Source organism: Zeus faber (genome assembly GCF_960531495.2).
Source record: "Zeus faber genome assembly, chromosome: 5".
In the NCBI taxonomy this organism is placed as follows: domain Eukaryota; kingdom Metazoa; phylum Chordata; class Actinopteri; order Zeiformes; family Zeidae; genus Zeus; species Zeus faber.
In genome coordinates, this window is record NC_137192.1 from 17,763,020 (window position 1) to 17,790,428 (window position 27,409).

At 41.9% G+C, this 27,409-nt stretch overlaps 1 protein-coding gene across 1 annotated transcript; it reads right to left on the reverse strand.

Annotated features, from left to right (window-relative positions):
- Positions 1-120: 120 nt before the first annotated feature.
- Positions 121-24,336, reverse strand: nckap1l (NCK associated protein 1 like). Its single transcript, XM_080000182.1, has 31 exons — positions 24,212-24,336; positions 23,215-23,325; positions 22,747-22,839; positions 22,228-22,284; positions 21,991-22,133; positions 20,457-20,547; positions 19,539-19,676; positions 18,851-18,899; positions 18,100-18,256; positions 17,652-17,708; positions 17,450-17,546; positions 17,199-17,308; positions 16,847-16,979; positions 16,529-16,610; positions 16,368-16,426; positions 16,053-16,198; positions 15,784-15,916; positions 14,853-14,972; positions 14,098-14,237; positions 11,063-11,194; positions 9,196-9,414; positions 8,709-8,839; positions 7,227-7,324; positions 6,784-6,877; positions 6,009-6,091; positions 4,691-4,771; positions 3,865-3,958; positions 3,286-3,402; positions 1,558-1,667; positions 989-1,078; positions 121-872 (listed from the first exon to the last, which is right to left on the reverse strand). The coding sequence occupies exons 1-31, from the start codon at positions 24,299-24,301 to the stop codon at positions 756-758; spliced, it is 3,372 nt and encodes a 1,123-aa protein (XP_079856308.1). The 5' UTR covers positions 24,302-24,336; the 3' UTR covers positions 121-755.
- Positions 24,337-27,409: the final 3,073 nt, after the last annotated feature.

Consider the following 27,409-nt stretch of genomic DNA (forward strand, 5'->3'; position numbering starts at 1 on the left):
AAAATAATCCAAAATTTCCACAACTAACCAGGGCGGAGTCATTCATGTGGTCGAGTTCCAGCTATTATAATAAACAGCAATTATAAAATGAACACTTACACGGAAGGCAATATCACACTATCATTTATCCTTTTTATTTAAGTAAAATACATTTACGGACAGTAATGTAAAAGATTACCTTTTGAAACAAGACGGATGTTAATTGAGCAAAAGTAATACGTAATAAAGTGGTTATGATAACAAAAAACAATCAATCCAAACAGCTGTCAGAACAAGGTGTCTGGCTTAGCATTAGAACTGTGGAAGCATTACCAGCACTGTATACGTTTCCAGTCTGGACGATAGGCACGCTCAAAAAAAAGAAAAATGTTTTGGAAAAAGTTTTTTATGGCAAGGTCCCCTTGACTTAGCTCTGGGTGCGGACCCCCCTTGAAAAATAATAAACTGCCGAGTAGTTTGTGTTGAGTGCCAATTTAAGTTACACAAATAAACCGTTAAGCATAAACTTTTCTGACAAAAAGTGCAAAGCTCCCCAAAACAAACCCACCCTCACTAGTGAGAATAATATATAGTGAAGTATTTAAAAATGTAAAAGAAAATAATTACAACTATTAAAAACAAATAAAAAAATAAACAGACCGTTTGCATTCCCTTCCTGGACCCCGAGGGGGCCGCGGACCCCGGTTTGGGAACTCCCTGTTATAAGCCACATGCTAAATCAAGCTGGGTAAAAAGACGCTTCTTCATCTGAACTTTCATCCAAGAGTGATGATGAAGGACCTGTAGACCTCCCTGTAGGCATTCCTCAGCAGCACGTAGGGGAAGCAGCTCTCCAACATGTCCTGGCTTAAGAATGGAGACTGCTCCACAATCTGAAACGTAGATCGGCGTCAGGAAGTGTGGGAGGGCAATGATACATGGATGACAACGCCGCGTACCTTTTTGATGAATGAAGTATTAAAATACATGAGTTTGTCGACAAGCCTACCATGTGAAGGAGCAGGTAGATGGAGTCTCGGTTCTTGCACTCCACCCCTCCAACGTCTTGTCCCAGTTGAAGCAGACTGGAGGAAGCAAACTATGAAAGGAGTCATGAGTTTTTAATTATTAATTATTATTGTTATTATTGTTATCATCATTACGGGCCACCTACTGTATTTTTCAGTTTTTTTCATTACAGTTTTTTATTTTGTAGCTGTCTATGGCAGCCCATGGACTCGCGTCCTTGGTTGCTTTTTGTGAAGCTTGGCAGAGTGATATGGCACATTTAAGGAGCCCATGACCTTTCCTATGATGCCGCCATCAGGCCGAAGTTTAAATGTTTTCCAAATGAGTGTTTTGATGTACAGTAACTTGTACCAAGAGAAGCTGTTCCTCACGGCCAACACTTTTGCCATTAGGACCCATAAAGACCACCAAAGTTGGTTTCCTGCCATTTTAAGAATGCTGATATATCAAATAATAGGAAGCCAATTGTCACACGGCAAATTCTGAAAATTTAGCACAGGAACGGGATCGGAGTGAGTTCAAGCTTCACTTGAAACACGTTTTGCTTACCAGGAGGAACTCCTTGAGGTGCTGCTCGATGTTCTTGTTCTGAACGGTGAACATAGCGGCAGGCAGCTGGTTGACAGCTACAGCCAAACAGTGGGCGTTGTTGTTATAGCCTAACAAAAGGGAGACAAGAAACAATAGAAATGCGAACCGAGAATTGTATGGACTAGAACGGAGGCGTTCAATACCGCAGTTCTCAATTGCTTTTTTCGCCAAATTGCTGTCCTGCGAAATAGGTGAGATAGAGATCTCTTTTTGAAGAGGGTGGGAGCAGCCATATGTCCATGGATTATATCTCTGTTATCCAGCGCAGAAAGAAAGGCTGCCTCACCCACCTCATTTGTACGGAATATAAAAAAGATAATAGAGCGCTGGCTGATATGGTACAGTCTTGTACCTTTGACCTTTCTTTCAATTTCCCAGGATTCTTTCGAAGCAAGTGCTGATTGTTTTTGCGGATGCTTCACCCGGGAGAGTTGACAATCCCAGTGTTGGAAATGCTTCCACTGCCTCTAACACAAAAATGTCTTTGGGGAAAATGCTTTTTCAGGGGAGCTTTTGGAAACTTTGCGGCCAAACATAGCTCTGCCTACTCCGCTGCTTGGACGTGAAAGCATGGGTGCATCTGTTGCCAGCAGGCCAGTTGAACTTAAATCTCGGTACGACTGTGTTCTATGCACGATGCAACTTATCTTGAGTGTTTTCTGTGGATCTGAGGAACAAGTTCACTCTCATTCTGAGCTCATGGTGGTTACCATCCGGCATCTTCATACTGCCCATAAATCCAAGTATTAAAAGTTGGAAACAATCTATTAATAAATATCGGTTCAATAGCTGGCAAATTCACCCTATAATGGTGTAGTAGTAATGAAGATTGGAGTAACAATTAGAATAAATGACCCGCGACATTAAACAGGAAATGCACCATTTCCTGACGCTCACAGAGTAGTAATGCCTGCCACCTTATACTAATATAGAGATCTCTGCTTTTTGCTGCTGGTAAGATTTCGGTCCAGGCTCAGAGCCAAGCAGTGAGGGTCGGCAGGGCCACGTCCCGACTGCTGCTGTATCAATGTACGTCAGCTACGGTTATCTGTAAACAGAGGTCTCTCTGAAGAAACATGTTTCTCATTACCCGGCATACTTTGTCCCAGTCACCACGTCAGCTGAAGTGGGCGGCGTATTATGAGGTGAGTTTTTTTTTTTTTTGTGAGACAGATGCTTTTGTCATCCGGCTATTTGAAGTTAGAATGAAACCAATTGATCTTTGTTAGGAACGTTGTGAGCAAAGAATAATACCTGAATAAACAAATAAACTAACAAACAAATAAATGATCAAACTAAGAAATAAACTACAAAATAAATAATAAAATAAACTAACAAATAAATAAATGGTCAAACTAGCACATAAACTACTAATTAAATAAATGAATAAACAAACAAATAAATAAATGATCAAACCAACACCTAAACTACAAAATAAATAAATAAACTAACAAATAAGCTAACAAATATACAAATTATTAAACTCACAAACAAATAAACAAACAAACAAATAAATAAATAAACAAATAATAAATAAATATATAAACTAACAATTTAATAAATGATAAAACTAACAAATAAACTACTAAATAAATAAATTAATAACTACATTTTATAATGATCTAATAAATGCATGGAATGAATGAATGAATGAATGAATGAATGAATGAATGAATGAGTACACACCCCCGTGCTCCCGCCTGTAGAAGGAGTTGGGGTCCAGGGCCAGCAAAGGCAGAGACACAGCGATGTAGACGAGGAGCAAACAGGACAACTTGTTCTCCTCGTCCACTGACGAGTTATCTGTATTGTTATATATTTTTTTAAATGGAAAAACAGACTGAGATCACTAAGATCTACATCAAACAGTTACGCTTTCATTTTCTTACAGAAAGATTGTCAATAAGAACAGTAAGCAGGGACACTGTGCCTCCAATCTTTTTAAGAAACAGCTGTTCAATGTTTTTGTATTATGCATGTGCTCCTCTATACACTATTTCCATTGCTGGTGGCGAGGTCCACCTTTCCCTCGAGAATGCAAAGATCAGTATGTGCAAGAAGTGATAAAGCGGCGTAGCCATGTTCTTGTCTGTAAACTGTAGATGTGGACGAACGTTCACAAAAAGAACAGCAGCCTCAGAGGGAGAAATATCCCCAACACGAGACAAAAAACATTAGAGTTTCTAATAGAATTCTGGGGCTTGTAGCTAAAATCCACCCAACACAGACAATCTCATGAATTTCCAATTTCCACCCCTGCTGTACCTGTGCGCATGCTGGCGATAGCTGAGACCAGAGCCGGGTCGATATCGCACGTGAACCCGGCGGCGGAGGCTAACTCAAAGACATTCAGAGTCGTCTGCAAGGTGAGAGCATCAAGGTTCACATTAAAGTGCGGTTCAAAGGTAAAAAGCTGAAATTGAAATTGCTTTCCGTATCTGGCATTTTGTTTCTATTACGCCAACAAACCCCCTTGGAAACGTGGCGCATAAGTTGCTGATCGCACGATGACATCGCTGTGGCGTAAAAGTGACATTTCTTCCGACACTGAATTATTGATGACTGCCTGCGGTTTAGAGCCGTGTGCCTAGCACAGGCACGAGGAGGCGGCCTCCCCCTCCTCCTCCGCCACTGCTGCTGCCGCCGCTGACATCGTCTGGGGTTATCCCAGTCCCGGCTGTGACACGGCTGCCACGCATCAATCTCAGGGCTCAGTCGCAAGCAGCCAAATATAGTTCCCCTCACACGCACGGTGCTTCCAGGGAAGATAAGGGATTCGAATGGCGTCCGCGGTGGAACGGCGACGCTTCGGCTTCCAAATGAGAACGTCGAACATATATACTGTATGATAATCCTATGCACATATGAATCGACAATATGCGTTCCAATGAATGAATTCCGACCATTGAAAAGAAAATGCGTCATGGTTTAAGTTCTACTTGAAGTTGGCTAAAAGAAAAATAAACTTGTGAAACCAGACAGGGTGGAACAAAGACCTCAGAATCCCTTCTAACGCCTCACGCCTTGGTGGTTTCCTGACATACAGTATAGACAACCCTTCAAGTCAAGATGGATTAAAGATTTGTTTTACCTTGATGTCAGTCTCAGGGGTGATTATGTTCCCCAGGGACTCAATGGGACCCATGAAATAAGGGCAATGCTTGTGCAGGATCTAAAAGGTGGAACAAAGCGTGAGATATAAATGCCAATGTACAGAATAATATTATGTCGTATTATACTGTTTATATTATACAGTATATACGCATGCATTTAAAACCGTCAAGGACAAGCACTATCTGTCCATATTTAACAAAGGGTGTTTGAAGTCAGCACCCAAATATGGAAAGTATGGCCTTTGATAGAGCAAAACTATGTTGTACACATTTCCAATCATACTTTAAGTCACTAATAGGGGTTTTGGACAGAGAAATGCATTTCCTGTAATACAGGCTGCGTTTCCCAGCTTCCCCAACTCTCTGGTGGTGAGTGCATGAGGGACACAGCAGCGGTTCAGGAAATATCGCTGTTTGCAAAATGTACAGTGACAATGCTGGTTCTGTAAAAAATGCTCCATCAGCTGAGCAGTAACCCCTTGAAACACTTGCAATCATTACTTTAAGTTGACAAAACATTGAGAAAAATATTTTGTCTCGAACATCGAGCGATATGGGGTTTAAATCTTAACTCTGCACGTCAGTCACGGGCTGCTCTGTGGCCTGAAACACGGCACAGAAAGTTCCCAGGTGTATGGGAGTGGGAATGTGTGAGCACCATTCCCACTGTGAAAGACGGTGGTGGCAGCATCATGTGATGGAGGTGCTTTTCAGCAGCGGGTATTGGGGATTTGGGGAAGATGAATGATGCAAGATACAGAGATAAAAACCTGCTCATCTCTGCCGGAAGCTTAAATATGGGGGGGCGGGGGTTATCTTTCATCAGGACAATGACCCAGCGCTCCCTGCCAGAGCAAGGCTGGAGCGGCTAGAAAAATTTATAAAATTGATTTCCTTGAGTGACCCAGACAGTCCTGACCTTAACTCCATTCGACATCTGTGGCAAGACTCAAAATTGGGGTCCCCCGCCGCTGCCTGGCCAACCTGCCGCAGCTTGAGTGATTTTGCAAGGAGAAAAGGGCAAATCCTGCTGCATCACGTTGTGCACGATTAATAGAGACTTTTAGAAAAAAAGCGATCAGCCAAGCACCGAATAAGGGCGGGGGGGGGGGGGGGGGGGGGGGTACTTGTGAATGAATTGTTGACATTTCAGTTTTTTCGATTTTGTATTCATTAACGGTATATAATTTTCTTTCCTTTTTTTTTTTTTGGAGCTTCACTATGAAAAAAGATGATAAAGACGTTTGAGGGGCTGAACACTTTCACCGGCTACAGTATATCAGTAAACTCCCTTACATCCTTGAGGCTGTCCTGTGCCATGGCCCTGAACGACAGAATCACCCCGATGATGGTCATCCTCTTCAGCACGCTCTCTCCCCCTAAACGTGGAGGTGGACAGGGAGAGAACAGGGAGAGAGACGGAGGCTGAGCAAAGCATCGAATCGCGGGCTGCTCTCTGGCCTGAAACACACTACGGTTGTATGGGAGTGGGAATGTGTGAACACCATCGCTCTTAGTTTATGCCACTGTAATAGTGCCACAAAATAAAACTTGTAATAACACATGTCTGCCTAGAAGAGCCATTTATCGGCATTCAAGAATGGATCATAAAGATTTGGATAGACTGTTCCTCTGTTACAGAGTTATAAATCAGAAAAATGGTGTTCTTCACAGGTGGAAGGGGCGGGGAGAGGGGGATTCCCAGTGGAAGCTGAAGAAATTTTGATTGTTTTGAACACATCATCTTAGAGAAGCTGGAACCCAGCGGGTTTGGGCGCTGCCCTTCAGCGCTGCCATCACAGGCTCCATCCCTGTTTTTTGTTTTTTTGTTGTTTTTATCATCCAAGCCACCTCCAGTGTTCCTAAAATCAGATGACCGGAGGAGAAAACAGCACTTGTTAAGAGTCGGTGGCTCAGAGAGAAGAGTCGCTGTAAGGGGGACGTGCGGGTTTCAACGCCGAGGGAGCTTTTGGAAGCGCCCGCGACCTTTTGCTCTTTTCCTCTTATCGTATTCCCCTCTCTAAAACGTCATCCTCATCTACCTGCAGAGCACTGCCATTCCGCCTCTCACCTGGCAGCCTCTTTTTAAGATTGGCCATCTCCTCGGGCTTGTCGAAGCTGTTCCGCATCTGTACCAGGATATCCATATTCTCTATCACCAGTTTCTGGCAGCGGGGGAAGAAATAAAAATGTGAGATGCAGTAATTGATAGAAACTTGCCCCCGGGTGGGAGATTGACAGATTTTGAGTATTTATGTCTGTGCTGCACTTATCATCCACTCCAGAGCGCATTTGTATACATTAAGTGGAACTTGGGGGGAAAAAAAAGAACGTATTTCTTATTTAAAATTAGTTTAACTTTTTTTCACAGATTTCATTTTTCAATTTAATTTCTGGCAATGGGCAAGTCACATGCTTGTTTCCGCATGTTAACTGCACATCATATTCAAGATACAAACTACAGCCTTAAAAACAAATTGCTTTAAAGGCAGTGCTGTGCTTTTGTTTTTATACCTTCAGCTCGCTGACTTGGGAGGTGATGTGCCACATCAGGTTTTCACCCAGAAACTTCATACCATATGGTCCAATTAGCTCCGCCAGGGCCTGCAGCTCTGTGCAAAACACACCAAGAAAACAATCTGTCATTCAGACACTTTTCAGCTCAATTAAGGAATGCAAAGACAAAACTGGTGAGGAGGCATGGGTCTTATCAGATGCACCTGTAACTGTGTTGTGTGCAACGTGCAATGCACAATTCATAGAGGTTAGACTCGGGTTCATGGTAAAACCAGCAAGCTCTCTGTTCGGATGTGGACAGATGACAGTGTGTGTGTGTGTGTTGATAGAATTGGAGTTTTGCGCAAGAGTTGGTGAGTCACTAGGAAGTGGGAGGAAGGAGAGAATATCTCCTTACTACTGTCTTTATATAGGACACAGTGGGTGTCTGTGGGGGTGATTTCCAAGGCGCCGCGTATCTTCATGTACAGTAAATATAAATGTGTATGTTTGGAGGCGTGTGTGTGTGTGTGTGTGTGTGTGTGTGTGTGTGTGCGAATGTTTATTTCTGGGGAAACTGCCGAATACCACCCCGTCTAATACAATTTCAGAGTGACCTGAGGTCATCTGATCCTGCGAAGGTAGAACGGAGGTGGAACGGTGTGAAATTATTTGTGGAGGAAAAACAAGTGACGGAGCAGTAGGTAGGGCTGCTGGGAAGGAGAATAATAAAAAAGGAAAGCTAACAAGCAGGGTGAGAATTCATCTCAGAGCCAGGGAGCAGAATGTGGCAGAATGAACTACAGTCCACAGCAAATATGTCCTCATCTTGCTGAATAAAATAAATGGAACGGCGAGTGATGGTTATTCATCTGGAGAGTCAACAGGGGCCAGCTCCCATCTTACTGACTCAGCTCTGAACGCCACTCATCTATCATCCTAATCAGTCAAAAGGTGTGTTCTACACATCTAAAAAAAATAGGACTTTGCCAGGAATGGTGAAAGAAAAAATGTTCATCTCTGAGGGATTTTCTTTGATTTGGAGACAAAGAACATGGACTTGAGGCTAAACCAATGACAGTTAATGCATTTTCTGAATGAATTGCCCAATGTGTTGAGGTTTGACGCCAGCAATTATTTTTTATACCCTTATCAGTCCCACAATGGGGAAATTTGCAATTTCTCTGCATTTTCCCATCCTTATAGCTGGCACATCTAGGAGCAGTGGGCTGCCATATAGACGTGCGTGGAGAGCAGTTAAGGGATTAGGTGTCTTGCTCAAGGATACATCAGCATGCTACCAGGAGGAGCTGGAAATTGAACTAACAACCTTCTGCTTACTAAATGACTCGCTCTACCTCCTCAGCTACTGCCCCCGATAAATGCCCCCAATTTATGTTGGTGTAGTGAAATGTTTTTTTGCTGCATGACATACATTTTAAATATCATTATTATTATTATTATATAAAAAATAAATTTTAGCTGACAAAAATCCCTTACCTGTTATGTCAGAGTACTCCTCGGCTTTGAAACTCGGCTCGTTCTCTGCAACGTGGTTGACGAAGCAGTGCCTCGCAGGACAGTGAGCGATCAGGGTGGCGCTGGCCTGCCGCAGAAGACCCTCCAGGTACCTGCGGATAGAAAAACCCCTCTCAATGCAGCTGAACATGAAATTTGCATATGGCCATGCCACAGGGACAATTCTGTACTATGAATTATTTATGCTGAGAAGGTATGACCTGAAATGTCACATAATATAAAATCTTATTAGCTGGAAATTTAATTGTCTGTCTCGGGTGGATTACAGTCCAAGTCCTAAACTGCAACATTATTTTTTCAACATCCGTCTTCACACTCCTCTACTCGTCTCTTTTATTTCAATGTAATTAACCTCAGTTGGATCCTTTAAGATGGGATTTTTTTATTCATAAGATTAATATTGTGATAAATAATATCATATTATAATACATATTATTATTATTATTACCAGTTGGTGTAGAGGCCTGTGATGGTGAGGGCTCCCTGGGAGTCCAGGGGCTGTGTCTGCTGCAGCAGGATGTTCTTCACCAGCCCAGTGACATCCACGTTGACATAGCTGGACAGGGTGTGCAGGCTGTCAGTGTAGGCCTTCACGGCAGCCAGGAGGTCTGAGGGCCGGGCGATCTCCAGTGTAGACGCGCTGTAGCTCACCATTTTCACAAATGTCCTGCAGTGACACGGTTAACCCGAGTTCCATGATTCAGGTCCAAGCTGCTATGAGCGAGGCTGAAAAACAGCTATAGTGGCGTGTCAACATCGTAGGGTCCAACATGTAGACTTGGAGTTGCTCCATGTTTTTCTCTCACTTTTTCTTGCCTGTGCCTTCTACATTCAAGTCTTTCCATCTTTTTCTGCATACCTGTTGCTCGATGGTTGGTCTAACGAGCAGCAGGTAAATCCCCCATCCCCACACACACATTTAGGAGAGAGGAGCCCTGCCATGACCTCTGTCCATCTGTTCGCAGAAGGGTCGTCAACCAGGTATTCTCCCTCGCCTCAGTTTGCTGTCGGGTATGTGGCGTGGGGATGGTGGTTTGAGCAGCCACACCTGACCTGGGTGCAGGTAATTTGGGGCCCAGGATCAGTGTGGCTGCATACCTGTTGCTCGTTGGCTGGTCTAACGGGCAACAGGTAAAACCCCCATCCCCACACACACTCAGGAGAGGAGCCCTTGTCATGACCTGTGTCTATCTGCTCCGGGGCTTGTTCTATCAAGCAGCCTCTCCAGAACAAACATGTGTTTTCTACTCCTTTGTCTGTGTCTCTGTGCTGGAGGTCCATGAACATGAACCGATATTATACAAGTCCGGTTTCGGTCTCTGGGTGCTCATTCGCATTCGGAGGGTTGTGCTGGCTAGACCGCATAGGGGTTACTCTGTGAGATGAGCAACCAGGAGACAACAGACCAGGGGAGCCGATGTAGCGATATAAGTAAACTGGGAAAATCGTGTTGCATTTCTGAGAACCCAGAAAACTGTAATACGTACCTAACACGACTAAACTGGACCCTTGTGTTTTGCCACCTGCAGCTACAAGTATATTTGTTATTATTATTTTTATTATAATAACTTTGCTTTAGGTATGTCTCTTGCTGTATTCTCTCAAAACCTGTCTACGAATGTGTTTCCTCGCTCTTCCTCTCTCTCTCTTCATTCTCACTCCTCTCTGGTCTCCATTACTCCCTCATACTGCATTTCCAAATACGACCAGGGAAGGACTAATTACAGTAAGTTGTGCCACTCAGAGGCCCTAATTTTAGAGTGGCAGGCAAGATAATCATCAGCTGAGACAGGGATGCTAAGCAGAGCGTATATACAGCAACATGAGGTTGCCCTGGTGCCATGCCCTAATCTAAATAACAGTTAGTATTGAGACGACACAGAGCAGCGTGGAGCATGGTAAATCTCTTCACAGATTCTAAGTGGCTATAACATAACCTGACACTGACCATTTACACCACAGAGGAGCTCCGTAATTCAGTGGAAAGGCATCATGTTCAGTGTTCTGATAAATTAAGTGGCTAGAAATGGAGAATAGATGCAGTGATTTCTAACCCTAACCCTAACCCATCATTTATAATAAATGAGGGTTTTTACTCCACCCAGTGTGCTTTCTAAGATCATTTTCCGGGCAAGATGAATAAACATGATAAATAAACAGTTATTACATACTCATCACATCTGTTTGATGCATTACAAATAGTGATTTGTGTCAATAATGGATAATGGATAGTCAAGCCTCAGTTCTGGTGAGGGGACTTAATGATGCCCGCCACCCCATCCCATAACGTTACTAGTCGGCTCAACGCAACCTACTCAGAGAGTCGTGTCTCCAGATAAGAAAGGAGGAACTCTGTGGGAACGACGGTGTGGTGGAACACGATGAAGTCACTGCAGAGGCTGAAGGAGGAGCACAGCTCTGTCAGGGTCAGATGCATCTTGTCCATACTGAGAGCGATGAGGGGAGGGCAGGGGGTAAGCGAGGGGGAGACAGAGAAGAGAGAGACAGAGTTAGATGGGGCAGGGTGGGGGAGAGAGAGAGAGAGAGAAGCAGGACGCAACGGCTGAAGAGCTAGAAGGAAATGTTTTGACAGTGACTGTATTATGGCTGTGCTTTTCTGGGACAAGTTAGGTCATGAATACGTATGTCAAGAGTTTAGTCGAAAATATCTCCATACTAAGGCACATGGGAGGGAGACGTGAGAGAAGAATTATACCCCACAAGGATTAGATTTAATTGAATTGTGGAAGAGTTACGCTGTGTTCAGGACATTGCCAAGACAATGGGAAGACAAACAGAAACTTCTAGTGTGTGTGCGTGTAGTTGGGGTGGGGAAGGGGCCTTCTGGCATCATTCTTGGCATGATTTTGGGCCCCCCCTTTTCCCAGGAGGAACATCACTTCTACGGGCTTTGATACAATGATGGGAAAGGGGAAAAACTGTTTCTAATGACATTTAGGACCAACATACCCCAAAGCCCTCCAAGAACAACTTTAACCCTGTGCTCTGCTTGATGTGGACTGACCCCACCCTCGCTATCAACACATTCCAAAGGTCCAGAAGTCCAAAAGGAAACGTTCAAAGTATCATACTCCTACATATGCGTGGGTTCGGAATAAAACAAGCTATTTTTCCGTCATAAACATAAAATAAATATAAATTTAAAAAACACAGCCTGATAGTATCCCTATAGAAGAAGCAGGCAGAGGATTTGAAGTAAAACAATACAAGAAAAAAAAAAAACCCTCTAGTAAAGTGATGAAGTGATAAAGCTTTACTTGATTCTCATTAATATTATCATTATGGAGCCTCATTAGAATAAAATTTGTCTCTTGGAGCCCGACCTGATAAAATTTTTATTTTTAGATAAGATTTTGTCCAATCTTTCATACCTGTCTATACTAGATTAGGGAGACAACAGTTGAACCGAGATCAAGCAGTCATTATTGTACATTCTCTAAAGGTGATAACATCTTGTCAATAACATAATGGTGAAGTTTAAAGAATATCAATCATTCCTATTGCTGGGGACCCCCTGGAACCTCTTGAAGGACCCCTGGGGGTCGCCAAACCCTAGGTTGAGAACCTACGCTCTAGCAGGTTGCCTAGGGCCTTGAGATTTTGTTTTTATTTTATTTTATTTATATTATTCAATTCACTAACTGCATTACATTTTAGAGATCAGTTAGTGTCAGTTAGTTAGGTTGGTAGGAATTAGGTTAGTTATGTTCCGTTTACGAATTATTGTGCATAATCTCTGGGTGCATTGCAAAGACATTTCACTGCATATATGTATGAACATATGTATGTGTATGTGACGAAAAAACCTCTTGAATCTTGGTAACTGTTAAACATTGTTATTATTATTATTGTTATTAGGAATCCAGCCCGCAGCACTGGATCGTGAATTTTGCTCGGGGAAAATTCTCTGAAATTTTCAGGTACGAACCCGGTTTGAGTGTCATTTGAACCGGTATTTCACAAACATCTATTGGTTCAACTTTCATCTAAATCGATCCACATATGGAGCAGAAATTTGTGAACAACCGACCAAATTTGACCGAAATCACAGCCGTGGTCGAAGTCACCGAAACACCAAAGTATCTACAACAGGGCTAAAATTATTTGAAACGAAACAGACAGAAGTTACGAACACAGCTGAGGTGTCATTTGAACCGGTATGTCACAAACATCTCTACTGTTTGTAAACAAAATGAACAAGATGAGATTTACAGTAAGACGCTTCATGACGTCATCATACTATTTACTATACAAACCCCAATTCCAATGAAGTTGGGACGTTGTGTAAAACGTAAATAAAAACAGAATACAATGATTTGAAAATCCTTTTCCACCTATATTCAATTGGAGACACTACAAAGACAAGATATTTAATGTTCAAACTGATAAACGTTATTGTTTTTTTTGCAAATATTCACTCATTTTGAATTTGATGCCTGCAACACGTTCCAAAAAAGCTGGGACAGGGGCATGTTTGCCACTGTGTTACATCACCTTTTATTTTATCAACACTCAATAAGCGTTTGGGAACTGAGGACACAAATTGTTAAAGCATTGTAGGTGGAATTCTTTCCCATTCTTGCTTGATGTACGTTGTCGTATTTTGCGCTTCATAATGCACCACACATTTTCAATGGGAGACAGGTCTGGACACCCAGCTTTTTTAGAACGCGTTGCAGGCATCAAATTCAAAATGAGTGAATACTTCCAAAAACACATTAAAGTTTATCAGTTTGAACATTAAATATCTTTATTATCTTTATATTAAATATCATTTAAAAGTCTGGGAGAATAAATGATAATGTTCCAGTAAGAGATTATATTGCAATAACAGAATTGCCAACAAGAGAAACTATGTTTAACACAACATTCAAAATAATGTCTGCTAAGCCGTTGGCTGGCTGTATTGGTGTAGATCACTATGACTCGACATTGTATAATATGGCTATGCCAATTGATAGAGCAATTAGGAAATCACTGTTATGATGAAAAGATGCAAAGAACCAAATGGGTTATACTGTACGTACCTGAAACAAATAGGACCCTGTGTATTGCAGGCTGCAGCTATATTTATTATTATCATTATTATCATTATTATTATTATTATTGTTATTATTTTTTTTAATTATTATTATTATTTTTTTTATTATTATTATTTAACTGCAAAACACCTAAAATATAATCAATTGCTATTATTCCAAAAAAGGACAATTGGGAAAGATAATGGGAAACAAAAGTGAGAGAGTGAGAGAGAGAGAGAGAGAGAGAGAGAGAGAGAGAGAGAAAGATTAATGATGATTCATGAGGCCAAAATGGAAAACAAACTGACTTGGTGCTGAGGGCCCGGTTCTTTCTCAGGCTCTCCGCACCAGGCTTCTCCTTCTGCACTCCTCCTTTCTTCGACACAGGCCTCCTCAGCTTCTTATTATGGGCTGTGCTGATGGTGTCAGCACAGTTTTTGGGCAGTAACTGATGAGTGCTCAAGTCGGTGGTGACGGAGGTGAAGAAATGAAGGGAAAATGAGGGAAAGAGAGTTAGACAAACAAGGGGAAAGCAGATATTTGGTAAGATGTGATTGTTCAAGATACTGTAGACAGACAGACGGACGGACAGACAGACAGACAGGCAGACACACAGATAGACAGATAGACAGATAGATATATACTGTAGATAGATAGATAGATAGATAGATAGATAGATAGATAGATAGATAGATAGATAGATAGATAGATAGATAGATAGATAGATAGATAGATAGATAGATAGATAGATAGATAGATAGATAGATAGATAGATAGATAGATAGATAGATAGATAGATAGATAGATAGATAGATAGATTCTACAGCCAAAGAAGAAAAAAATAAATAATAAAAAGATCAAATATATATACATAATGCAACTTTTCAATCTATTTAAGCTATTTCTCATCAAATTATTTGAATTACAATGTTTTTTCATCACTTCTACCTGAATACATCGATACCTAACTGTGACCGACCGGTGTGAGTACACACAGGAATGGAGTTTTACCCAAATCAGTGGAGGCCAGACCTTTCAGGCCGCAGAGAGAGTGCAAACTCACCTGGTCATTCAACTTGCGCTGCTCCGCACATATCTCCAAGACCACACTGCCCATCTGCTTGGCGATTTGCTCCAGGAAGGCCACACACGTGCGCCAGCTCCTCTGTTCAATTGCCCCCATCTACACACACACACACACACACACACACACACACACACACACACACACACACACACACACACACACACACACACACACACACACACACATACACACAGCAACCAGAAGTGTAATTTTCCTTCATAATGCCTTGTTTTTTTGCAGATATATAGTAGATTTCAGAGTTTTCCTGTCTTGGTTTTGATTTGGTCTTGCCATTTTCAAGGGTATTTAGGGGAATTAACCGTCTAAATATCTGATGCCAACAGAATACTCCCACAAACAGGAAATAGGATTTCTGTGATTACATGTTTGACATGATTATGCATCTCTGCTATAATCATTGTCACCATTTCATTATCCATAGGGCAATGAAGCACAACATATATACAGTAAATAAATGATGAGTGCTAGAGGTACCTACATTCTTTCTTAATGTACAGCATTTATTCTGGACCTTTCTCATTTCAAGGACCGTTAATTTGATACACGATAGGGCATGGACCTCATTTGGTATGGTTTTGTCTCTGGGACCACAAACCTAAGAAGATTTTTATTTTTAAAGTTTTTTTTTCTAAACTTCCATGTATGTCTACACTCTACAGTATACTATAGTTAGGGAGATAACAGTGAAACTGGGATCCAAACATGATCATACATTATTGTACATACAAACAAACAAACAAACAAACTAACTTGTAAATGTGTCAAGGTGTAAATTTAACAACGGTGATGTTTAACTACAGTATTAATCATTTTGCTGGGGACTCCACGTTGAAGACCGCTGATGCACAGCACCTTTGGCCGGGGCCCCTGGCGTCTCAGCACTGACCTCTTCTGGACACAGCGGATGCCCACAGAAGCTGAAGGCGGAGCAGAGCACAGGGAAGGCCATGAGGTAGCGCTTCATGGTCAGCTCCTCGCTGCTCAGGAGAAACATCTTCTCAAACACGCGTGGGTAGAAGCTGGCCAAAAAAAGGTAGACGCGGGAGAATTTAAATGATCTAATTCTGTTTTCTATATTAAGTATGATCAACTATCCATTATCTATACTGTACGGATAGATAGTTGACGATAGCTGTCGTTGGATGTTGCACTGACCAGAGTATAGACAGGTCAGAATTCTCCTGGAGCATTTCCTTCAGGCTGTCCACCATTTTGGTGTGGAACTGGATTACGTTCACAACCCTGGCCAAGTCGGGATATTCCCTTAAGGCCAAAGGAGCCTTATTTACACTGGTGTATGCCTGCATCGGGGGGTAAATAAAAACCTTAATGTGACAGAGGCACTATTTTGTCCTGACATCACTGAATCATGTAAACACTAAAATAAGACACTAAAACAGAATCACTATTGTATATATCAATATATATATAAATATATATAGAGTATATACAAACTGTATATATGTATACCTGTAATCTCAGCCAGTCCAGTCTAAGTGCTCTGAAGTCAAACTCCTCTTTATTTTCCACTAGAGTGATAAATAAACAATCATATTTTTGAAAAGTAATAGTAATTGAGCACTGTTAGTAAATGCGCGCCCCTGTTAAATTTCTGGGGTCACCAGCTTTACCTTGTGTGATGGAGAGCGCAGACAGAGTGGAGACAAAGGAACTGGTCAGGACTGACTCATCCTCTGGGCACACATACATATTCTTCAAGGGAGAAAGAAAGTCTTAATGAAAGGCATTCCAGGGGATTTGTAGGTTTTTACATTATAGCGTATGTGCCATAATACCCTCCTCCACGCGTGCTCTGTAGGTGAGCTGGAAAATACATTTAAGATATCCATGACGATATTATAATTTATCCGACACACACACACACACACACACACACACACACACACACACACACACACACACACACACACACACACACACACACACACCTGTATGGTGTCATTTAGTACCAAGGCGTCAAACTGCGCCAGGTACTGGACGTGGTAGCGCTGCAGGATGTAGGTGTGTTTGGTCACCAGAGTTTTGAGCTTCTCCATGTGGAACAGCAGCTCCGCCATCTGACTGGAAAAGTAAAAACAAAAGAAAATCAATGTTCAGATAAGGATCAGCACCCCAAATATCATGTTGTACGATAAATATATTGGAGGGCTGGGCTAGGGCTGTTTTTTTTAAGTTTTTTTTTAATAAAAGGAGTTAGGTTTTGGGTTTCCGATTATTAGCGACATCCCTGGCCTCACACCGTGCAGGTGGAGGTTAGTTTTCCCTCCAACCATCACTTACTTGTCGATGTAGTCCTCGGGGGTCTTGATCTTGGGCATGTTCTCAGAGTGCCTGACCAGCCAGAGCACCTCGTCACGGGTGAACGACAGAGCCATGAATACATACAAGGCCTTCGGGAAAAACGATCAACACAAGGACAAAAAAAAGGAAATTCAATAAGTTTGACGGTGAAAGACTTCCATGAAATGCATTCTGTGTTCAAAGGGATTCATTTAGAACTTTATTAACATCATTTTGATCGACCCCGTTACCTTGGGTCCAAGTAGTCCAGGCTCATCCTCCAGCACTTTATATAACTCATTCAATGCCCCTCTAAGAAACTGTCTCCTCTCTCTGTGCATAGCCCCGCTGGTAATAGCATAAACAGGTTCAGAGGTCACATTTCAAGGTGAACACACAACAGAAACATTGTTTGACAAGACATTTTTCTTTTTTTTTTTTGGCCATTCTGACCTGTGGACCATGGCATGCTCCCTGCATTCTTTGATGTCTGCAATTCGCTTTCCATATCTGATGAACAAAAAAAACAAATTGGATAAATTAGTAGTCTGCAATACAAATACGATGAATATTATTTACCCATTCAAGGAGCTAACACGGTAATATAAAAATAACATGTGGCATGTGTATTAGAGCATGTATTCAAAGGTTTCTCTTGGTGAGGGTCATTACACAGTACGGTCTTAGACGACGTTTTCACATTTAAAATGTATAAAAAATTACGTTTTCACTGCTGATCTGAGACACTCAGTAATAAAGATGTTGCGGCGAGGACCTCATTGTTTTCAAATATTTATTACTTACAGCGCACACACTCGAACCACATTATTCAGTCTGTAATGCAGATTCATGCCGCTGCACTCTAGATAAACCATCGCACTGCAGACACAGCTATGCTCACCCTTTGAGGCTGTCGAAAAGCTCTTCAGAGACCTTGTGTATGTTGAACACCTCGTCCCTGGTGAGGGTGAGGTACAGGCCGCTCCGCAGCGCCATCTTCCAAAGCTCCAGGCAGGCCTGGTTGGAATTCAGACTGCTGTGACACAGGAGGAACCCAACTAAAGGAGGAGAAAGAGAAAGAAAAAGCTCCGATGTGATGTGATGTGATGTGATGTGATGTGATGGATTTTAATTGAATTTCTCAAGGTTTCAAGATGCTTTATTTGTCAAATACGTCATTAAAGTACGGTGCCGTGAAATGATTACAGGGCAAAACAAAGTCGGAAGAATAATCCAAAATAATAGCTAAGTGAGAAAAATGTATATATACTACAAGCAAAATATAAGAAAAACATTTCTAAGCAAAATATATATAGCTACGATCTATGCATGTACAGTATATGAATATATGGGTGTATCTACATGGGATTATGGCCAAAATAAAGCAACTTTTTTCCCTCTAAATAATTATGTAGTTAGTGTGTTATTTGATATTAGTTAGTTATTAGTGTGATTAAGAAAGAAATGTACTGCCACAACAAAAAGGCATTTTTTTGTCTCAAAATTGAATATAATGTAATATAATTAATATTGCCCCAGTGTATAACCTTAGTAACTGCCAACTGCCATTTAATCAACACTATAACAAAATGGAGACATGGTAATCAAGCTCACTGATTAGGAAATTATAATCCAGGGACTTTGCTACTTACTGATGATCCAACGCTCCATCACCTCCATGGAAAGATATTCACATGCAATCTGTGTTGAACATCAAGTATATTTACCAACACCATCCAAAGCAAAGGCATAATGAGCACATTCTTATTCGGTGTAAGCACACGCCCCGCGTTCATGTATTCTTCCACGTTGTATTGATCTCTTTCATTTATTTAATTCAACCACATGATTTGATTTGTCTATGCTTAAAAGTCCATCCAATGCAGTCATTTGGGAGATTGAACGTCGTCAGTACACAGTCCAAAAAACTTGGATTCTCAGAATTATTACATTACATCGTGCATCACAAGTTAGGTTGTTCATCATATTCTTCATAATAAGAATGATAGGTGGAGGAGAGGACCGAGTTCTCCACTTTATACCTTCTCTTCTTCATATGAATAAGGATAGAGGGCCTAGTTATCTACTCTATAGTATACCTTCCCTCCATCATAGTTAGAAGGATAGGTGAAGGAGAGGGCCTCGTTCTCCACTTTTTTTATCTCCTCTTCTTCACACGAATAAAGATAGAGGGCCTAGTTATACAACGGAAAGGTGGAGGTGGGGGGCTAGTTCTCCACTTTATACCTTCCCTCCTTCATATGAATGAGGATAGAGGGGCTAGTTCTCCACCCTACACCTTCCCTGTTTCATGTGAGGAAGGATGGGTGGAGGACTCACAGTGTCACAGGTGGCAGGATCCAGCAGGGTGGCTGGAGCGCTGAGGAGGCTGAGGAGCTGGGCGCTCCGCCACTGCTCCGCAGGAAGGTTCCTGCGTAGGTAGAGCATCTGCAGCGACAGCAACGCCGCCGTCACCGACTGAGGGGGAATGGGGTGAGGGGATGGACGCTGTAGGATCAGGGCTTCAGCTGGGATTTTGGGACGGTACAGGTGGGTCCGTACAATTTTACCATACCAGTATTATGTATCATGATGCATGGTGGGTGGAATACAGTTTAATTCATGGCAGACCTCAACGTTTAATTGTATCTATCTATCTATCTATCTATCTATCTATCTATCTATCTATCTATCCATCTATCCGTTCGTCCCTCCATCTATCTATCTATCTATCTATCTATCTATCTATCTATCTATCTATCTATCCATCTATCTATCCATCTATCTATCTATCTATCTTTCTATCTATCCATCCGTCTATCTATGTATCTATCCATCTATCTACTGTATTTGTCTACTGCATCCATCCATCTATGTACTATATCTATTTGTCTGTCTATCTGTCTGCCTGTCTATCTACCTGTCTATATGTATGTTAATTTATTGATTAATTAATTAATTTATTCATTTCACTATTTATTTCGCAATTGATTTTGTCACTTATTTATCCCTTTTTTCTTTTTTTTTAAACCAAGGTTGGGTGGATGGCGTCCAACGGCCTCCATCCCCAATTTAAAGTAGGACCGTTATATTGGAAATCATCTGGAGAACCAATATGTATCACAATACAGGGCTCACAATTCAATAGAGATGCATTCTGCTTATGATATATTGTAATTTTTCATCACATAATATAATTAGATGAGAATGAAGAACACAACAAAACAAAACAAAAAAAAAAAAAAACCAGGAACCTACCCGTGTGTGGGGGCCAAAGTCTTCCGTGAGCTTCTTCCACAGCTGCTCGTACTCAATGAACATCTGACTGAGGCGTGGGAAGGACGGGTCACTGCGGAATTCAACAGAAGAAGAAGAAGAAGAAGAAGAAGAAGAAGAAGAAGAAGAAGAAGAAGAAGAAGCAGAAGAAGAAGAGGCAGGAAGGAGGAAAAGATGACAAAAACAAAGCCCATAACTAAATAGCAACATTTCACTGGTAGAATATTTCTCATTTCCACCATCTCACTCCGTGGTAAAAAGAGAATATTATGTTGATGGCTCTCTGAGTACTCATTAAACAGGAGGCATAAATTATCTCCAGCTCATCTGCGGATGCTAAAGATAATAATCTCGGCTTTTACGGGTTCGCATATGGCGCTGCGTATACATCTCCCCCGTCTCAATGGAAGACAGCTGGGACGTTCAGACGCAAGAGGGCTTAATGGCAGGAGTTCAAGTCAAATTGCTGTGACATTTAAATTTCGGGCCCCGCGTTTGTGTTTCCTGTTCACGTCTCCAACGGAGATAAGCATCCTGTCGTTTTGGGGCCGCGTAAATAAATATAATGCAGAGTGGGTGGTCCCAAAATGTCAGAGCGCCGCTCGGCACTCGGGGGAGCGCTTCCCCGCCGGCGGCGAATTCACGAGCGACGCGGAGAAGCCGCGACCAATGAGGAGGAACCACTGCGGCCCCGTCGACGAGCGAGGAAACGTTTCAGTGGCTTCAAACTGAAAAGCGAGGACTCAAATCCCCGCCGGGGACGGCCGGCCTCACTCAGCCGAGGCCCGTCCACCTCGTTGACCCGGCCCGCGATCTTGAACGGTTGTGACTCTGATTTGCCTCTCGGAACAGTTTCCCTCGTCTTCCAGATGTTTTCGCTCTTGTAATATGTCAACAGCGCTCACCGACGTTCAACTTTTGAGGAAAACAAGTGGAAGGATGACACTCGGGTTTGTGTTATTACATTAAGCTTTAATGGTGCAGCTTATCTACCTGTGTATCCACCTATCCATGTCTGACCACTCTGTTCACCTACCTTACCCGTGAACTGTATTTCTTATCTTATATTTCTTTAACTCTTTTTTTTTTTTTTTAATCCCAAACAACATCGGGGAAGGGACTGTGGGTGATAGAGAGCCTCCTGGCATACTCTGTCATATTTATTGTAATGCTTATTTGTATGCACGCGCTGTCAAATCAACGAAATAAATAAGTTAAATGCTCTACAAATAAAATTGATTCCAATCAAATTAAATTGAAAACGATATATCTATGTACTTTATACGCCATGTACACACTTAATAACTATATATCTACTCACCTCTTTACCGACCCTCCTACAGCACCTGTCTTCATGCCTGTCTGTCTGTCTATCTTTAAATGGCACTTTTTCATGTTTAATCTCTTTTGGATTCCTTACCCATGTTGTTGTTGTTGTTGTTGTTGTTGTTTTTTTGTTTTAGTCTTTTTATTAAACAAATACTGAGACACTAAGCATAATATCATGCTTCCTCACCCACTACCATTGCTCATCTCGTAGGCGCAGTTGTACATGCCCACGAGCGCCTTCTTATCGTCGATGCGAGAGAGCATGATGATGACGGAGGAGTAGGTGGCGATCAGGTCCAGGTAGTTCTTGGTGAAGTCAAAGTTGATGGTCTGAGGAGAACGGCAGAGCAACTGGAATAACGGAACGATTCTCCTGAACTGGTTTGTCAGGGAAGGTCGGTTAGAGAAACAGCACATCACTTACGATGTCAAAGAAGCACTGGCATGCATCTATGGTATTGAGCAGCTCATAGACGTGGTCCTGAAAGTGAAGCGGACGACAAGACAACATTGAGGATACAGGCCACGCGAACACAGCTATGAGCGGTTAGTAAACGGATCCATCTGCAGTGTGACTTTCTGTCATTTTATATGTCAGTCAATAGGAGCAATTGGACATTATCGGAATCATATGATATATTCATTGAATTGTTCGCATTTTAAGAACGGGCAATGATGTTTTGGCCTGGCTGTGACTCATACAGTATACGTATAGGCCAATATATATATACACACACATATATATATATACATATATATATAAGTTGCTTATATAATACTGCCACTAAGTAACCAAAATGAGTTGAACCTTTTTTGCATGGGAACATTCCACTCTATATGCAAATGTGATTAGGGGTGTGTGTGTGTGTGTGTGTGTGTGTGTGTGTGTGTGTGTGTATGCGCGCGTGCGCGTGCGCGCATGTGAGAGGGAGAGAACAATCACCCTGAACTCCATGACATCCAGAAAAGACTCGTAATAACTCGTGGCGTTCGTCATCACTTCTGCCTTCTGTCTCTGGATGCCGGTCAGATGTTGCTGCGATGAACACAAAACGGCGGCAATGATTCACCTGGGACGACACCCCGTCTACAGGAGGGAGAAAGCTCCAGAAAAGCACTTTCACACTTCATTTTGGGTCACTTGGCAGACGGCCTTGTCATGAGAGGGGAGCATTGGCAGAGAACAATTGCTTGTAATTATTATTATGTCGTTGGAAAACATAGTAAAATCTACTTCAGCAGGGGAGGGGGGGGCGTCACTCCATCGTAGAGTTATGTCGCGGATGCAATAGTGTGTGTGAGTTTCGGAGAGGGTTCCTGTCATACATGTTGGCATTCATGCGTCGCACATCTGTTTATTTGACAATCAGGCCTTTTTTTTTGTGGCTGCAGTAAAACATACTAAACTTACACTGTTTCCCCTGATGTCCACGTTGGGGAATTTCTTGTTAATGTATTTGACCGCGGGCTCCATGACTTTGTCGGTCAGGAAGGACGGACGGCGCTTCGGGTCCGAACAAATCTGGGAGCGGGGCGGAGGAGGGGGGGGATGAAGAAAAGACAAAGTAGGAGCATGCGGAATGTACCACCTTTTTTTTTTTCTATAGGTGCACGGTCATGATTTATTATTGTCTATCAATTATTTCCTATCTATCAGAAATTAAAGTCAAATCCCATCCATTCCTGACCTGCATTCTCCACAGATACGTGTCAGTTTGATCAATGAGTTGATTTTCGATGGATATGACATCTGACATTTTTTTCGTGTGATTGTGTTGCTCTCCGTTCAGACTGTTGGAGTGTGTGTTGGAGTGCTCGGGCTGACTTCCTGTACACGCTTCCTCTTTAGTGCAGTGATGAGGAAGGCTGTGGTGAAAGGCGTACGTAGCAAACTATTTTCATGTGTCACAAGTTATACGGCTCATCTCACACAAACACACTCCAGCGGTACTGTCGCTCGAATTTACTATCTGTCATATAAAAGACAAACAGTGGACACTTGTATTCGCAACCTTTCAGGGTTCACTGGCAACGTTGCATTCAGAATGCTGTTTGTTTTCTATGGTGGGTGGCGGAAACATTTAAGTCTAAATTTACTGCTTTAATTTGTCTTGACGCTGTCATCATTCTCTGCTCTGAAGGAATTACAGTGACAATACAAAAAACAATATAACCACCCTATAGGTCTGAAGAATAGAACTTAAGTGCTCAGCAGTTCATCAATACTATTAAATCCAGAATTCTGCATGATTAAATGGTTCTTGGTCTCTCAGCCTTTCCATGTTTGTACTGGAAAAGTAAGCAAACTTGTGGCGCTTGATGTGAGGCAGAGCACATGACACACACTGTAGTTCCTTATTTGTCGTTGCTGTTATGGCTAACGAAAGCTGCACCCTAGTTGCCCTCACCTTCTTGATGTAGTTCATGCGTATGAGCACCCCATTGCCTCTGTCGTTGAGGATGACGAGTTTTTCTGCCAGTTTCTGTTGGTAGGCCATGGTGCAGGACAAGCTGCACCTGCCTCCCCTCTCAAGCCTTGACCCCGGAAAGTGCAGTGCAGCAGATGAACCCTCAGCAGCCCCACCCTGCCTCTGGGTCACATGGGGGTGGTGGGTGGAGGTGGAGTCTTCTTTTTGGTGACTTTTGGTGGCATGTTAGTTCAGTTGAGTTTAGTTTGGATAAGTTTACTTTATATTGCAGTTCAGTTTATCTACAGTTTAGTTCATAATGACAAAACTGCAATGTGGACAATGCAGTTGATTGTTGTGAAATATATATATATATATAAATATAAATAAAATTATATAAATATAAATAAATATAAATATAAAATATAAATATATAAATATTAACCCACTGGAAATATATTCAATATAAATATATATATATATATATATATATATATATATATATATATATATATATATATATATATATATATCAGTATCTGTATATCTGGTATGTGCTCCCCGTCTCAAAACAAATTGTAAAATCAACATAAAAATATTTTTTATATAAAATGATTGCATTTGAGCCATATGTGCAATACTCTTGGAGCGTGTTATTCATCTGATCGCCACAAGATGTCGTTGTTTACCAACTGTTGGCTCTGGCCATTCAAAGTGCATACTAACAGATTTCTGGCTTTTTAACTGTGATGAAGTTCCCAGACTCACGATATCACACACATTTTAGGAAAATATGTGACGACTCTAGTAGACATCTGGGAATAGAATAGTATAGAATGAATATAAGTTGTCACCTCTTTCTTGTCCAGATCTATGGTAAAAGAGATAAAAAAAATGTCAATGAGACTAACCTGGTAAAAGAAAATGTAAAAATAAATATAATCGAAGAGAATAGAAGAGAAGAGAATGAAATAAAAGTTAGGTCCATGTGCTCGGTCTTCTTGGTTAGGAGGAGGCATCACATCTTAAATGCTACTGCTTACAGGTGAGGCTTTCTAGCTGGCTTCAGTCTTTGCAACGACAAATTCTTCCCCTCAGCTCTTTACTAACCCTGCAACATTCTAGGGGTTTTCTAAGAAGCACATTGATGTGTATGTCGAATAAACAAGTATGAGTAGAAATAGTAATTTACTTGATGAGAGTCAAGTTATGTCGGCCAAGCAAGAAAGGGCACAAAGTAGAGCTGTGATTGCTGTTATGCAACTGGACTCAGTAATCTATTTATTATTTCCCCACCGGCGGAGGCTCAGAGACTGGTAGACACGTTAACAAGGCTGTCTGGGAAAGCAGACGGGGAGAAGGAGGATGTGGGAGCAGCGGAGCCAGGGGAAGGGGCTGCGACGTCGGGGTGGTATTCTACAGTCAGATGTGGGTGAACTTTTCACACAAATCCGGAATGCCGTGAAGTATTTTGAACCCTGCTACGGTACAGAAAAACTCAACTGTTATGTAGAAGAACACCTGAAGTAAGCTGGTGGTGCTTTACCCCCATTATTAAGGACACTGGGTACCGTAGGAAAAAGGGGACACAAGTTGTAGATTGGGGCTGGAATAGTACACATAGGAGGACAAGTACAGATGTATAATGTCTAAAGGTTTGGGTGGGAGTAGAAGAAGTCATTGAAGAACTCAGTAAAGTTAAGATTAGCTGAAGGTAAACCATGTCTATCCACAATGATGTTGGAACAGCAGCCATTACACAGAAAGGATAAACAATCATATACAGTATATTTAATGACAATAAATAACATATTGTGCAATTAAGACACCTAACCCAAAGGAAAAATGATATAGTAAATTATAACAAACTAACATGGAGACAGACTACAGTATGCCCTTTTCAATTTGGCAAAGGTGCATTTGCATTGTAAGGTGTGCAGAGTAAAAGGAAGTAGACTAGAGTAACAGAGTTCATCTGGGTTCATACTCGAATGTCATTTTGGAAAAAAGGGGACATCAGAAGCACTTTTGGAACGTGTGAAGCACACCCTTCCTGTCATACTCAGAGTAAGCGCAGGACAGGTTTGGTCCTGGGTTGGGTTTCAGAAGCACAGGTTTGGGTAGAATGTACGTTGAGATGTTCACAAACAGTTGAGCACGGCAGGAGCATCTCAGAGGAGAACTCTAGGGTTTTTAAAGGTCCGTGGAAAAAAAGGCGCCTTGACCAGCCTGGAACGGCCTGGGACAGCCTGGAACTAGAGTCACGGTAACAAAAACGTTCCTCACAACCTTACATACAGTAGGTATCCTGCTTTAGAGGTGTGGACCTTTCCAAATCAATTCAACAGACCAAAAGGTAAAACGCGGCTGGAAAAGTTCTGATCCAACAAGTAATTTCTAAATCTCTTTCTGGTTATAGCCGTTCATCTGGATTTATCTGTTCACCAGCAGATGTCCCCCACGAGCGCTGTGGGTGAAGCTTCGAGTAGCGGACCAATTTTCAATCTAATGGTTCAAAAAGGTTCAAAGCTTCAGAAAGCCTTGTTTTGCCATCGCTAACTGTCGTTATTTTTATTGAAGCAATTTTTGTCCGTTTTTTTTCCCCCCATATATTTATATTTTTGGGAAAATAAACCCTTAATTTGAGAACTCTAGTCAAGTCAAGGCAAGTTTATTTAGATAGCCCTTAATCGCAGTACAGTCTCAAAGGGCTTCACAGACCACATTTCACAGAGAAATCAACGGCATCCCCTAGTCTGAACCCCCATCCGGGCAAGAAAAAACTCCCAGAAAAGCCTTTGGTGGGGGGGGGGGGACTTGAGAAGGGGCCCCAGAAGAGGGATCCCCCTTCAAGGATGACCGGGCTGCAATGGATGCCGAGTGGGCGACAATAATAGTAATATAATATGAAATCATAGGACATTGTACTTCTATACTATGTGATTTCAAAGTTAGACAGTATGAGAGTCTATTTGCTGCTTGCAGAGCGCCGCAGGTAGATGCCGCCAGGGAAGTGGTCCTCATTAGGCCCGATCCAGGTAGCTCACAGAAGCTTGAGCCCCCTGTCAGAGAAAAATAAATAAAAGGCGGGGGGGGGGGGTGCAGAACACAGTGGGTTAATATCCAGATCTCGTGTACCAGTTCCAAAGGGTAAAGGCATGGTGAGAAGTAAGCTAACAGGACGGGTGTGATCAACCA